This window comes from Raphanus sativus, chromosome 6, assembly GCF_000801105.2.
Source record: "Raphanus sativus cultivar WK10039 chromosome 6, ASM80110v3, whole genome shotgun sequence".
Lineage (NCBI taxonomy): Eukaryota > Viridiplantae > Streptophyta > Magnoliopsida > Brassicales > Brassicaceae > Raphanus > Raphanus sativus.
The window spans coordinates 36567047-36581671 of record NC_079516.1 but is presented as its reverse complement, the minus strand read 5'-3'; the positions used below and the strand labels follow the sequence as shown (position 1 = coordinate 36581671).

Here is a 14625-nt window from a genome sequence, read left to right as displayed (position 1 = left end):
ATATGTAAATTTATATATTTTTTACTGTATCATTTTGTTAATTAATATTTCTATTATGTTTTTATATATGTGCTGTTTATTTATAAAGTTTTATAAATTTAAATTAAGTATTATTAATATAAAGACCATAATATAAAATATAAATTCATTTGAAATTATATTTGAAGTTTTAATTTTGGAGAAGACTATTTTAAAACTTTAAATATGAAGTTTTACAAACTTCAAAATAGATTATTATTTTGAAGATGCTCTAAAATCGTCAGCCAATTGAAAACACAATGAAAATGGTAATAGGCCCCATGTAGATGAACCGATGATCTCACGATACTTATTGGATTGATATCAACATGACCTGCTCATCATTTTAACGGGCCCTTCATTATTGGTTTGTCCTAATGATGAGTCCTTAGATTATTAAATTGTTTGTTTGTCCTAAGATAATTTGGTAAGGACATTCCTTAAAACACAGATTATTGGTGGGACTTAATGATGAGTCCTTAAGTTAATTAATGATATATTTTAAGAAATAATGATATATTTAAATAGAAATTTAAAATAAAAACATTACAAACATATTTTAAAAAACAGTAGAAACATCATAATAAAAAAAACATTACTAGCCGAGAAAAAAAAAACATTACAAACAACATAATGAAAAAACATGAGAAACATCATAATAAAAAATAAACATTACAAACTATAAATTATTAGTTATTTGGAAGATGTCCAAATTTATCCCAAATATTTTCAACCAAATCTCTTTTTAATCGTTGATGGGCTTGTTTATCCTTTATTTTTTTCCGAGGATCAATTGTATTATCGACAATTGAAACCACATCGACGGAATATGAACGCTCGACACCTTCAAGTTCTCCGTCTCCTTCTCCTTCATTAAATTCTGAAATGTTACGAAGAGTGTATGATCCGCGTTCATCTTCGACAATCATATTATGGAGTATAATACATGCTTTCATAATATTTGCTATTTTTTTTTATCCCATAAATTAGATGGATTTTTAACAACAGCGAATCTAGCTTGCAGGACTCCAAAGGCCCGCTCCACATCTTTTCGCACCGATTCTTGTTTTTTAGCAAATAAAGAGGCTTTCGGACCTTGTGGTAGTCGGATAGATTGAATAAAAGTTGCCCATTTCGGATAAATACCATCTGTGAGATAGTAAGCCAAATGATACTCTGTTCCGTTGACGTAATAGTTGACTTGCGGAGCTTTTCCGTTAATAATTTCATCAAAAACAGGTGACCGATCAAGAATATTAAGATCGTTCATTGTACCTGGAGCTCCGAAAAACGCGTGCCATATCCAGAGATCATGAGAAGCTACGGCCTCCAGGACAAGTGTTGGTTTATCGGTTCCACGTGAATACATTCCTTTCCAAGAGCTGGGACAATTCTTCCACTCCCAATGCATACAGTCGATGCTTCCAACCATGCCTGGAAAGCCACGTTCTTCTCCATAATATAGTAGTCGTTGAAGATCCTCCGGTGTGGGACGTCTTAGATATTGATCGCCATACAAGTTGATTATTGCGGCGGTAAACTGGTGCAAACATTTTCGAGCTGTTGTTTCACCAAGTCGTACATATTCGTCAACTGTATCAGCTCCACCACCGTATGCCAATTGACGAATTGCTGCAGTACATTTTTGTAGTGGAGATACTCCAGACCGGCCCGCTGCATCAACTTTTGGTTGAAAATACGGTACTTCTGTAGAGAGACGATGCACAATACCCATGTATAATGGTTTGTTCATCCGAAACCGGCGCCGGAATAATGAGTCCCCGTATGTTGGAGTTTCACTAAAATAATCATTCCAGAGTTTATTGTGGGCTGCTTCCCGATTTCTCTCGATAAAAATACGTTGTTTTCGCTCTTTTGGTTGAGGGGGTATAATATCAGGTGTTTCAAAAATTTCATTAAATTCATCAAACATGGAACCAAATGCATCAACCTCATTTCTGTTGTAAAAATGATAATGTGATGATCCAGCCATTTTGAATGAATATGAGAAGGAAAGATGATTTTTAAGGAAGGAAAGATGATTTTTAAGGAAGGAAATGTTTTGAGTAGGAGAAGAAGAAAGATGATTTGTAATTGTTATGAGAATATGTTTCTCAATTTTATAGGCCAATGAACGGAGTCACGAGCACAAGTTGTGACACTTTTATAAAAATCTTGTGACTCTTTATGACATCTTGTAAGCACTTTTGATTTTGTTTAGTACATCTTGTGATTCATTTTGACATCTTGTGAGAACTTTTGCTTTTGTTAGTACAGCTTGTGACTCATTTTGACATCTTCTGAGAATCACGACCAGTACACATAAGTGCATTCATTAAGACATCTTCTGAGAATCACGACCAGTACACATAAGTGCATTCATTAAGACATAAACACTTATAACATAAACACTATCATAAAGGTCATTATAGAAACACAATACAGAGAGTTAGTCATTACACATAATTAAAACAACATCCCCATTCCGAACAACATCCCCATTCAGATAAACAACAGGCCGATACCTAGGAAAATAAAGACAATAACCATAACCACAACAAAGTTTTCAAAGCTAATGCCTGAATTTTTCTTGGCCAACTCCTCCACCATTTTCTCTATCCTAAGAAGCTTCTCCTCAGTCTCATTGTCACTCGAGAAGTTAAGAGAATCAACCTTTTGAGTTAACTGAAGTGTTTCTCCAGCTAGTGCTCTCATCTCCTCCATAACAGCGTCATCCCACCACTTCCACACATGGCAGTCGCCATCATCCTTATTACCACATGTGAAGAATCTTCTACCTGGATCGGTGGCCCTGTAACATGTTGCGATCTGCGGTTGACTACCACAATAGCATATTTGAGGAAATCCGAACTCCACCTCCGGTTGCGGCGGGTACACTTTCTCCTCACCCTCCATGTACCTCAAAAGTTCCTCATCATTGACGTTGCTTAACTCAGCTTGGTCCATTTGAATCAGAGCTTCTACTTCGCTGTACTCACTGTCCTCCCCATCCCCTCCAAAGTCCTCAGATTGAGAGGGCTGGCTATAGCTGTAACGTCCCATGTATAATAACACCTGCAACAAGTTACAATTTGAATCATGCTTTGGAGATAATCATACATAGACTGTTGAGTTAAAAAAATCAAACATAAGTGCATTCATATTAAGATTAAACATAAGTGCATTCATATTAAGATTAAAAAGCAACCAGGAGATAATCATACATATCAGAATAACTTAGGAGATAATCATACATATCCGAAAATACTTAAAGAGCAGAAAACAGAGCAGATAATACAAACCACTTAACACAGAAATTAAAAGACAACTCAGATAAATCTCAGTAACAAGAACGGAGACAAATCTCAAAAATACAGGGCCAGCAGCTTGTTCTTCACGACTTCTTCAGCCTCACTCAGTGTGTCTTTTCTCGCAATGAGACTGTCGAGTATGGCCAGCTTGGATAGTTTCTCCTTCGTTGCCAAATCCTCCTTCTTCATTTCCCAAATGCTTGCGTAGTCTGCTAGAGACTTCCCTTCAGTTTTGTTTCTTCTAGCTTTTGCCGCCTTCACACCTTCAGGCCTGACATCAGGATCAGCAACATTGGTGGCTGAAGTTTGGGAATCTGTCTCACCAACTTTTCTCTTTCCACTGGCAGTAGGTTTAGGAGGGTTAAGGCTAAGCCATTTCTGCTCATACCTCAGGACACACCACGCATGCTCAAGAGTAAATTTGGAATTGTGATCAGAGAAGTAGATGTCATGAGCCATCTTGAGAACATCATTGTCGTTCTGCCCACTCGTCATTTGTCTCTCTGCAGCCGCATGTGCACCACAGAACTTGTTAGTCAGGTCATTGATCTTGTGCCACCTTTGCTTACAATGGAGGAATGCTCTCTTGTCACGACCAGTCTCTGCAATATAATCTTTTACTCGATCCCAGAAGGTCCCGCTCTTTTGGTCATTACCCACAATAGGATCCTTAGATGTGTTTAGCCATGCACTTATTAGGAGCTCGTCATCGGCTGGTGTCCACTTCCTTCTCTCCCTACGGTCCACAGGTGGAGTTGGAGCGTCGGCTTGTTGTGAACTGAAATGAGGAATTTCAGAGGCAAAACTCTCATACGAGATATTTTGGCTCTGAAGGAGGCCTACATAACCAGAGGACTGGCTATATGGACCAGCGGCCTGGCTATATGAACCAGAGGCCTGGCTATATGAACCAGAAGCCTGGCTATATGGACCAGAGGCCTGGCTATATGGATGCCTTGAATCCATAGCAATACGAAGAGAGTAGTGAAGATGAGATTTTAGCAAAGAGAGAAAGAAAGGAGATGAGATTATAGGATAGGTTGAAGGATGGTTGGGGTTTAATAGGTGAAACTGTAATAAGTAACATTCATAATTACCTAACCATAAACAACCAAAGTCTAATCACTACTTATTGCACAAATTCAATCCACAGACTACACTTTACGAAACGTAAATATGAGAAGGAAAGATGATTTGTAAGGAAGGTTTTAAATGAATGATCAAAACATAACTTCAATAATTACCTAACCATAAACAACCAAAGTCTTATCACAACTTATGGCACAAATTCAATCCAGAGACTACACTATACGAAACTTAAATATGAGCAAGCTACCTGTACAACTGCATTTAATATAAAGGGGATTTCGTTTTCAATCACAATTCAAGACTACACGTTTTCAATCCAAGTTATCAGTTAAATAAGTGGAGCTACTATTAACAACCTAACCAGAGCAAACCAGTTTAACCAGATTCAAACGAATGAACTCCTATCAGTATATACCAGTACAATACACAACCTAACCAGAGCAAACAGTTTAACCAGCCTTATCAGTTTAACACGCAAATCAGTTTAACACTTGACAAAATCATTACTTTTTCATTACCACGAATCCAGCCTTATCAGTTTAACACGCAAATCAGTTTAACACTTGACAAAATCATTACACAATTCATTACACAATTTACAATCAATTTCACGAAACTATATAATCTAAACCGTTAATCTACAAAATCTACACCGTTAACGATCAATTTCACGGATGCAAACGAAACCAATCTACAAAATCTACACAATCTACACCGTTAATCAAGTTAATCTACACGAAAGAAGTTTTCAAAACCCTATATCAGTTCTATCAGTTCTACACCGTTAATCAAGTTATATACACATGCAAACGAAACGACAACGATTACATACCTTCTTCGAATCGGCGGTGGTGCTTTGGAATCGCCGTGGACAGAGAACGCGACGAAGGAGAGACGCCAAACGAAACACCGTCGACAGGAACGGAGAGAGACGCCGGTGGAAGCGCCGTCGAGAGTAAACACCGGTGGAGAGACACGCCAAAGGAAGCGCCGTCGAGAGAGAACGCGACGGATAGTGAAGGGCAGAAGAATCGCCTCTGAGAGAGAACAAACCGAACACAACGAAGAGAGAGAACAGACCAATCTCGGCCTTTGATCTCTTTTGCCCGAAATGATTCTCATCAACGCTCCAGAACGAGCCACGTGCCTCCTTAGGACGCAGATGAAAACATCTTAATTAAGGAACGTCCCAACTATATTACGCGTTTTTTCATTTAATTTTCGACATTTAATGCTAAGAAATGCCCCATTAGGACGCCGATAATCATGCTCTAAGGGCAACATTTTTTTACCCCTAAATCTATGTTTATTCAAAATTAAAAATAAATTAAATTTTTTATAAATAATTATTTTATAAATTTTATGATGAAAAAGAAACTTAACTATTTTGGGTCTTTCTAATCTATTTTGACTAAAACAGTTGAAAATTATGTAAAATATAGAAATATATAAAAATAAAACTTTTAATTATAATTATACGGGGACATGAGTTGGACCCGGAATGGTCGCACCTATTGTCCTCCTCCTAAGCCGGCACTGGGTATCAAAGAACCAATGACATGAGCACAAAACTTTAGACCATACATGAATTTTGAAAAATCTAATATATTTAATAAATCCAAAATGGGGACAAAATAATTCGATTACAAACCGATTTACACAAAATAATTCGATTCTGCTTTGACCAGAAAAAAGATGATTATACTATTTCTATCTAGCTTTACTCAACCCAAATCCCGACACATTATACTAAATCGAATCAAATATTCTCAAAAATCGATAACAATTGTCTATCTTTAACGATAACCACAAGAAAGAGAGATTAACTTCGTTTCTTCGGGATACATGGAATTTTACTGAACATTGCATTGCACTCTTGTACCAAGTGATCTGCTAGTTATATAATCGTACTACGTTGCATTGCACTCTTGTACCAAGTGATCTGCTAGTTATATAATCGTAAGAGGCTGTCTTGGTTTGAGTACTGAAATTCCCTTAATAGAGTACATAATAATCCTTACTGAGTGTATGAAAGGGTTTTGAAGTTATATAATGGGACAGAAACGTGTGCAGTTAGTTCGTGTTGGGTTTATAGAATTGGACAATATTCATCCATTGCTCAACATTTTTCCCTCTCGTTTAATCCTTCTTTTGGGGTTCAATTCATGTCGCAAACCACAAAACGGCACGCAGAGTCAAGGTTTGAAATTTGAATCTTGGTCTTACACTGAATGGGCTGAACTTTAAGTTACCTGGGCTTTTGACGTAAGATAAGCCCACTGTCTTTCTCTCTTTTGATTTTTGCTTTTCTAATTAATGTAACTAGTAACTAGATTATCGAATCGAATCCGAACACTGAGAAAAATAGCATTAAAAAAAATAAGTTGGAGAAAGAAGAAAACAGAGTGGGGAAGAAGAGAGAGTGGGGGATGAACAACAACAATTAAAGAGAGTGGGAATGGAAATGGAGTTACAGAGGAAAGTAGCAGAAGCAATCCACGTCTTGAATCACGATCCTCTCTCTTCCAACAGAGTCGCCGCCAATCAATGGCTTGTTCACTTCCAGCAAACTCCCGAAGCTTGGGACGTCTCCACCTCTCTCCTCACTTCTCCGATTGTCTCCCTTTTCGACCTCCAGTTCTTCGCCGCTCAGATTCTCCGTCGAAAGGTTTCTCCTTTTCATATCTCCTCCTCGATTCTCAAAAACCCTTTTTCACTCCTTTTGTGTTGTTGTGGGTTTCAGATTCAGAACGAAGCATCGAATCTTCAATCTAATGCCAAAGACGCTCTTCTCAACGCACTTCTTGTATCCGCTAAGAGATACAGCTCCGGCGTTCCTCAGGTTTGTTTGTTTTTGTCCCTATAGAAAGGAATGATTTTTTGTTTTTTTTTTTTTTTTTGTGATTCAGTCTTTTGGGTTATTTTGCAGCTATTGACGCAGATATGTTTAGCTCTCTCGGCGCTTCTTCTACACGCGGATCCTTACTCGAAGCCCTTTGATAAGCTTATGTTTGCGCTTCAGAATCTTCAGGCTCACGATGATGGCAATGTCGTCTTGCTTGAGCTTCTCACTGTCCTTCCTGAAGAGATATCTGACACTCGCCATCTTTCTCATCACTCTGATCTTCGTCAACAGGTTTGTTCCTTTTTGAAGTTTTTCTGTTTTGTTCCTTGTTGTACTTACCTTCGCTTTGTAACAGTTGCTCTCGCATACTTCCATGGTTCTAGACTTCTTACTCCAGCAGTCTGAGAAGCAATTCGTCTCCCCTCTTTACCCGCATGACAACAATAAGAAAATACTTCGTTGCTTACTGAGTTGGGTATGTTGCTTTGTTGTTTCATGTGCTATTGTGTTGCGTTGGTCTTTCTCAGGGTTTGACTTTTGATGTCTTTCCTCATTATCGTTAGGTCCGTGCTGGATGTTTCTCTGAGATTCCACAAGGCGCAGTGCCATCACATCCCCTTCTTAACTATGTCTTCAATGCTCTGCAGGTGACTTTCTTTTCTGGTCTAGTTTAAGTTACTGTCTCTTTTCTACAAAGTGCTTTGGGTTTTGATTTCTCCGCTCTGTGTTCCGTAGGGTTCTACTTTTGATCTCGCCATTGAGGTGCTTGTTGAACTCGTGACTCGGCATGAGGTATGTTTAAACTGCATTTTATTGGTATCTTTTTATTTTTTTGTCTGCTGGTCTTATTGGTTCAACACACTTAATGACGATCTTGCTGCATAGGGTTAAACATCAACATATTGTCTTATATCGTTCAATAGCAAAAGTGTATCTGCTTTTGGATTCCACTAGCTTTGATATGTCTCATTCTTGCAGGATCTTCCTCGGGTTTTATTGTACAAAGTACAGTTGCTCAGAGATACACTTCTAAAACCAGCTCTTATAAATGCTGATCCAAAAGTTGTCTCTGGCCTGGCTTGCTTGATGTCTGAGATCGGACAGGCTGTAAGTAACCAATGTTGGGACGTTATTACTCATCACTTAACTCTTTTTTCTTCGTTTTTTTTTGTGAGACTCATGTCGGCTTGCAATATGTTATAGGCACCATGCTTGATCGTTGAAGCAAGTTCTGAAGCTCTTATTCTGACCGATGCCCTTTTGAGGTGAATATATATTTTTTTCCAAATAAGCATCTATTCTGACCAATGCTGTTTAACATTTAACCAATATTCCTTTGTTTGTTGCAAACACAAGCGAAAATGGGAGGTTTCTCTTCGGTTTGAGTTGACACTATATAATTTATTTTATGAGAAGCTGAATGTTTTTAAAATTTGAAAATGCGATCTTTACATTAGTTTTTTCACATGATAATCAAATGCAAAATAACGTTTGAAACCATCCAGGCCTTAATCGTTTGAGAATCTAATATTCACACATTGATGCAACTTTCAAGCTGATTTTCTCAGTTCCCGTTAACATCCTACGTTACTCTTGTTCACAGTCCCTTAATTACTTTTCAGCTGTGTGTCATTTCCAAGTGAAGACTGGGAAATTGCAGACTCGACTGTACAATTTTGGTATCTTTTGTGTCTTTCTTATTATGCTTCTTTACAACCATGTGGACTTTAACATTATTCTTTCCATCCTCTTATCAGAAATATGCTCATACTTTTTCTTTTTCTTATCGTAGGTCAACTTTTGCAACGTATATACTTAGCCTAGGTGGAAACAGACAGAACGACCGAAATCGTGTAAAAGAAATATTCTCACCAGTTTTCTCAGCTTTAGTTGATGCCCTTGTGCTGCGCGCTCAGGTTACATCTTGGAAACTTTCTTAAGTTTAATGCCTATTTCAGTTTTGTAATTGTATTTAAGCTATCATATTAGTTGCAGCACTAGAAATAACTTGGGGGGAAAATCAATCTCACTGTATCAACGTAATATTTGATTTTTAGTTTTGCCATTTCCTGAATATTCACAAGTCACAAATTATTGAACAACTGCTTTATTTATCATACTGGTAGTGTTTTCTGTGCTTCTAAATTTGGTTAGCAATCTATCTTCAGGTTGATGAGTTTACCTCCAGTGATGAGAGTCCAGGGCTGGACCTGCCTGATGGCCTGCTGCATTTTAGAAACAATCTTCTTGAGCTCTTGGTAGATATATGTCAGCTACTTCATCCTACAACATTTGTGAGTAAGGTGTGTCCTCACTTCACACTTCAAAAGTCATTAGTTAATTCAGTATTTGCTAAACGACTGATTTGTATTATGAATCAGATAGGATATTCCTCTTTTTTTTTCTCGTTTACTGTGTCACTCTGAAAACAGCTTTCCCTATTTCTTCCGTATCAAATGAGTTCTCATGGGATTTATGAACAATGTTCTGTATAACGCTGAGTCTTTTAGATTATTACTTTACATGTCTCAAACAGAACGACATTACTCCGATGTCTTGTATTACTATGCTTGTTTGATAAGTAAGTTTTTTAACCTTTTTGCCGATATACATGTAGTTGTTTTTTGGTGGCCTGCCTTCAGATGTTTCAATGCCCTTGAGGGAGATTGAGGCGAAGTTGTTTGCTCTTAATGCGGTAAGCACACTTGACCTCTTTTCTAATCAGGGATGATATCTTTAAGCTTCACAGTTTTCAGGAGTTGGAATTTGTATTGTTCATCCCTGTCTTTACTAAGGATTCTACCGCGTCAGGTTTCTGAAATTATCTTGCAAGAGGGAGAAGCTTTTGATTTTTCATTGATCGCGCAATTGGTTTCTGCATTCTCTGTCAGGCCATCCAGCGAACTCAAGGGATTTTTATGTGTTGTATGTCATTTCATACTTCTGCCTTGTCGTCTGGCTTACTAATAATTTTCTTGTACTTTAAATGCGAGATCAACAATTGACCATAATCAACTTTTAGGTATACAGATCACTGGCAGATGTTGTTGGCTCCTTTTCAAGATGGATCTCTGTTTCTCCAAGTAATGCTAGACCCTTGCTGTAAGTCTACTTTCTTCAGTGACCGTTCAACATAATACAGCTACAATTTAGAAGTTTTTATTTATTTTATTTTCTAATTGGTATTTTCAGTCTCCTGTACGGAGATGTGTATGTTTATATCCTCTAGCATCAGTTGGTCTGATAATCTAAATAGTGCATGGTTTTTTGTGCTTTCAGATTATTTCTTGCAGGAGGGATTTCTGAACCTATTTGTACACATGCTTGTGCCTCTGCTCTGCGTAAAATCTGTGAAGATGCACCAGCTGTAATCCAGGAAACATCAAACTTAGAAATCTTAATGTGGATAGGAGAGGTATCAGCTTCTTGCACCATTGCACCCCACCCCTTTCAGTTACTTTTAAAACAAAGCTTCAAGTTACACTTATGCATTTATCTCTTCTCCTGAATCATTGTAATTTTACCTTTCTTAGTGTTTGGAGCAGTGGAATTTGGCCTTCGAAGATGAAGAAGAAGTCATTAGCGCTATCACTGTAATTCTTGGCTCGGTTGCTAACAAAGAGCTACAAAATAAATTATTAACTCAATTGCTTTCGTCAAGTTATGGAGTCCTCTCAACACTTGTAAGTGTTTTATATTGTTCAGTTAGAGTTATTCTTCAAGGTTCTTAATCATTGTTTTTGCTGTACAAGTAATTGTTTGTTCTTTCTCTGGCATTAAAGGAAAAAAACAATCAGCTAAATTCCACAGATGACACCTCTGAAATAGAATGTGGACTAATACCATACTTGATTTTAGGTAGATGATGACGTTGAGTCTTCTGGTAGACAGAATCCAGCCACTTACACACGGGTGTTGAGCGCTGTTACAAGAGGTCTTTACAGGTATGCTTCTGTGAACACCTCTGCCATATTTTTGCATTGCATATTATCTTTGCTAGGTGTACAAAACTGAATATAAGATTGATGACTATACTCTTCGCTTGTTAACTGATTCAGGATTGGAACTGTACTCAGTCACCTTGCGACGTCTCTGTCATCTGTCCCTGTGGCGGACGGTCCAATTCTTTCTTTGTTGACTGTTTTCTGGCCCATATTGGAGAAGCTATTTAGGTCTGAGCACATGGAGAGTGGAAGTTTGGCTGCTGCAGCATGCCGTGCTCTTTCAGTGGCCGTTCAATCGTCAGGTTTCCGACTTCTTATCTCCTTATTCTATTAAGTTTCATTCGTCTTGTTATGCCTTTAGAAGCCTGGAACACTTCTCTATTCCAAAGCATCCTATAGAGCATCCTATACAGTAGTCGATAGTTTCTCAAAAACCAATTATAAATTGCTTTCGTACTGCTAGAGTCTGAGTATGCATATAAGTTTGTATTATGGACAGTTGGTTTCACGGGCATTTTGGATCCTTAAATTTGCATTATTTACAGGTGAGCACTTTATGCTGCTACTGCCCAGTGTACTTGAGTGTCTGTCGAGGAACTTTCTTTCATTTCAAAGCCAAGAATGTTACATAAGAACAGGTGACGTTTCTTAATTCATGTACATGCTCCACTGTTGGAGAATAATCTTCCGAGATGTCAGCTTAAATAAATTATTGGTTATTGATCAGCTAGTTCTCTGAAAATTTGCCTTTCCACTACACTTGTTATCACAGCCTGTGTAATCGCTGAAGAGTTTTGTCACAAGGAGGAATACGGGTCATTGTTTATCACCACGTTTGAGAGATTTACTCAAGCATCATCACTGATGGGAATAAATTCGTCATATATATGCGACCAAGAACCCGATTTGGTGGAAGCATATGTGAATTTCGCGTCAGCATTAATCCGCGGTTGTCATAAGGTGTTGCATCCATTCCCTTTGCTCGTTTAAGTATAAAATTTCCATTCATCTTTTTAAAACAAAGAGGGGGTGTTGTGGTGAAGGTTTTTTTGGTTCTTTTTCTATTGATGAAGCAGGAAGTGTTGGGTACTTGTGGAACACTTATTGAAATTTCTTTCCAAAAAGCGGCTATTTGTTGTACAGCTATGCACCGAGGTGCTGCTTTAGCTGCACTGTCGTACTTGTCTGGTAAGTGTGCAGTGGTTTACTATATAAAATAAAACATGTTTATTAACTTTTTTGTCATAAGCATAATTTACACTAGTGTTTTTTTTGACATGTACAGGTTTCTTGGAGGTTTCGCTTTCTTCCATGATTGAAAGCGTGAATTGCAAATCAGAAGGATCATTTAGTGTCGTCTCCGTCCAGGTTGTATCTCACTGTGGAGAGGGACTTTTGTCTAACCTAGTCTATGCTCTACTTGGAGTTGCAGCTATGTCAAGGGTAAAAGAACTCTTTTAAAAATCTCTAAAAAAGTTATGATGGCTTGGTATCTGTGATTCACCTTTTGAATTATGTTTTTATTTTAGGTGCATAAGTGTTCGACAATACTTCAACAGTTAGCTGCAATCTGCAGTTTATGTGAGAGAACTTCATGGAAAGAAATCTTGTGCTGGAAGTCTCTCCAAGAATGGCTAAACTCAGCGGTTTGTCTCTGTCTAGTGATCTTATCAAAACCAAACTCTGCCTATGTTATGTTTTTTTTTTGTAACGGTTTTGATGTTTTTGTAATAAGGTGTGGGCACTCCCAAGCGAGTATCTAAAGCAAGGAGAAGCAGAAAAGATAGTGAGGGAATGGTCAGAAGCTCTGGGAGGTGCAGGGATCGATTACCTTGAGAACAAAAGCTGCAACTTTGGAAGTAATAACAGCAGTTTAGGAGGAGGACATATGCAAGGGAAACACGGTCGAGCATTGAAACGATTAGTCAGAGATTTTGCAGATTCTCATCGCAACGATCCAAATCTAAACATGATATGAAATCAACCAACCAATCATCTCTCTCTTTCCTTTTCTTGTTGTTGAAGTTAAATGGGTTCATTAATATTGTTGCCTTTTTGATGATGCAAATGCATCATTCTTCTTCTTCTATATATGTCTAATGCTCTGTTGCTGATGTACAGTAGGAGGGAAAATAAACCTCAATGAGAAATCTCTGAAGCATTTCTATTATATTTGATCTGATGAGAATGAACAATATACTCGTTCTCTACACCGGAACCACTGTTAACGATGATGGCAAGGAGAAGAAAGTCACGTTTGATTTCGAGCCCTTTAGGCCCATTAACGCTTCCTTGTACCTATGTGACAACAAGTTCCATACAGAGGCGTTGAATGAGCTTCTCGAGAGCGATGATAAGTTTGGTTTCATTGTGATGGATGGTAATGGGACGTTGTTTGGGACTTTGAGTTGGAATACGAGAGAGGTTCTTCACAAGTTTACTGTTGATCTTCCCAAGAAGCATGGAAGAGGAGGACAATCTGCGCTTCGTTTTGCTCGGCTTAGGATGGAGAAGCGACATAACTATGTTAGGAAAACAGCAGAGCTTGCTACGCAGTTTTATATTAACCCGGCTACGAGTCAGCCTAATGTGGCTGGTCTGATTCTTACTGGTTCAGCTGATTTCAAGACTGAGCTTAGCCACTCTGAGTTGTTTGATCCCTCGTCTTCAAGCTAAGATACTTAATGTAGTTGATGTGTCTTACGGGGGCGAGAACGGTTTCAACCAAGCGATTGAGCTGTCTGCTGAGATTCTATCCAATGTGAAGTTCATACAAGAGAAGAAACTGATTGGGAAGTACTTTGAGGAGATTAGTCAGGACACTGGGAGTACGTTTTTGGTGTGGAGAAAGACCAAGAGTCTGATTAGAGCAACTTCCATGATGCAGAGACTAACGCTGAGCTAGAAGTCCAGGACAAAATGCCTCTTCTCGAATGGTTTGCGAATGAGTACGAACATTTTGGTTGCACGCTTGAGTTTGTGACTAACAAGTCCCAAGAAGGGTCACAGTTTTGCAGAGGCTTTGGTGGGATTGGTGGTATGCTTCGTTACCAGCTTGACATGAGGACGTTTGATGAGTTATGAGATAGTGAACTTTATGAGGATTCTGATTGAAGTGATGGTGCTGGTTTTAGTTCAATACAGTGAAGGGTTTGAGGTTTAAACCATAGTAAAAGAGAAATTTAAGTTTCTCGTTTCTTATAGATCATTGAAAAGCTTGGTTTTTTCTTATCTGTCAGACAATTTGTGTTGTAATTGATCCTAATTTTGAGGATTCTTAACATTTTATGGTTTATAGTTTCTGGTTTTATTTTCCACCAGAAAATCTATGGTAAGGAAAGGACGGAGGCATCGCTATGTCAAAAACTGCACATTTTGCTCAAAACGACAGCAATTGCTATGGCATTTTGCTCAAAAC

General features: G+C 38.1%; 4 protein-coding genes across 6 annotated transcripts; 2 read left to right on the top strand and 2 right to left on the bottom strand.

The window, feature by feature from the left end:
- Positions 1–858: 858 nt before the first annotated feature.
- LOC108809960 (uncharacterized) lies at positions 859–2347 on the bottom strand. The gene has a single exon (XM_018582089.2). The coding sequence runs from the start codon at positions 2009–2011 to the stop codon at positions 983–985; it is 1029 nt and encodes a 342-aa protein (XP_018437591.1). The 5' UTR covers positions 2012–2347; the 3' UTR covers positions 859–982.
- Positions 2348–3383: 1036 nt separating this feature from the next.
- Positions 3384–4295, bottom strand: LOC108808351 (glutathione S-transferase T3-like). Its single transcript, XM_018580513.1, has one exon. It carries the CDS (start codon positions 4293–4295, stop codon positions 3384–3386), a length of 912 nt encoding a protein of 303 aa, XP_018436015.1.
- A 2468-nt stretch (positions 4296–6763) lies between these two features.
- LOC108813200 (transportin MOS14) lies at positions 6764–13377 on the top strand. 3 transcript variants are annotated; one of them, XM_056989286.1, is made up of 24 exons: positions 6764–7086; positions 7162–7260; positions 7360–7554; positions 7619–7738; positions 7827–7910; positions 7999–8055; positions 8242–8370; positions 8467–8528; positions 8886–8942; positions 9056–9179; positions 9432–9566; positions 9881–9958; positions 10075–10188; positions 10286–10365; positions 10543–10678; positions 10797–10946; positions 11122–11207; positions 11322–11509; positions 11753–11845; positions 11980–12167; positions 12281–12395; positions 12493–12650; positions 12737–12853; positions 12943–13377. In XM_056989286.1, the coding sequence occupies exons 1-24, from the start codon at positions 6877–6879 to the stop codon at positions 13183–13185; spliced, it is 3018 nt and encodes a 1005-aa protein (XP_056845266.1). In that variant the 5' UTR covers positions 6764–6876; the 3' UTR covers positions 13186–13377. The 3 variants fall into 3 exon arrangements, with proteins under 3 accessions (XP_056845266.1, XP_018441191.1, XP_018441190.1); XM_018585689.2 differs by having other exon boundaries at positions 7348–7554; positions 12284–12395; XM_018585688.2 differs by having other exon boundaries at positions 7348–7554.
- An 11-nt stretch (positions 13378–13388) lies between these two features.
- Positions 13389–14502, top strand: LOC108813201 (eukaryotic peptide chain release factor subunit 1-2). The gene is given in 3 exon segments (XM_056989288.1): positions 13389–13865; positions 13867–14032; positions 14035–14502. Coding segments are annotated over 3 exon segments (900 nt in total). The 3' UTR covers positions 14292–14502.
- The last annotated feature ends 123 nt before the right edge of the window (positions 14503–14625 follow it).

Coding starts and splice junctions, on each gene's coding strand:
- LOC108809960 (XM_018582089.2), bottom strand. CDS start 2,011: ATGGCTGGATCATCACATTATCATTTTTACAACAGAAATGAGGTTGAT.
- LOC108808351 (XM_018580513.1), bottom strand. CDS start 4,295: ATGGATTCAAGGCATCCATATAGCCAGGCCTCTGGTCCATATAGCCAG.
- LOC108813200 (XM_018585688.2), top strand. CDS start 6,877: ATGGAAATGGAGTTACAGAGGAAAGTAGCAGAAGCAATCCACGTCTTG. Junction 7,911..7,998: donor ATGTCTTCAATGCTCTGCAG/GTGACTTTCTTT, acceptor TGTGTTCCGTAG/GGTTCTACTTTTGATCTCGC. Junction 10,189..10,285: donor TCAAGGGATTTTTATGTGTT/GTATGTCATTTC, acceptor ATCAACTTTTAG/GTATACAGATCACTGGCAGA.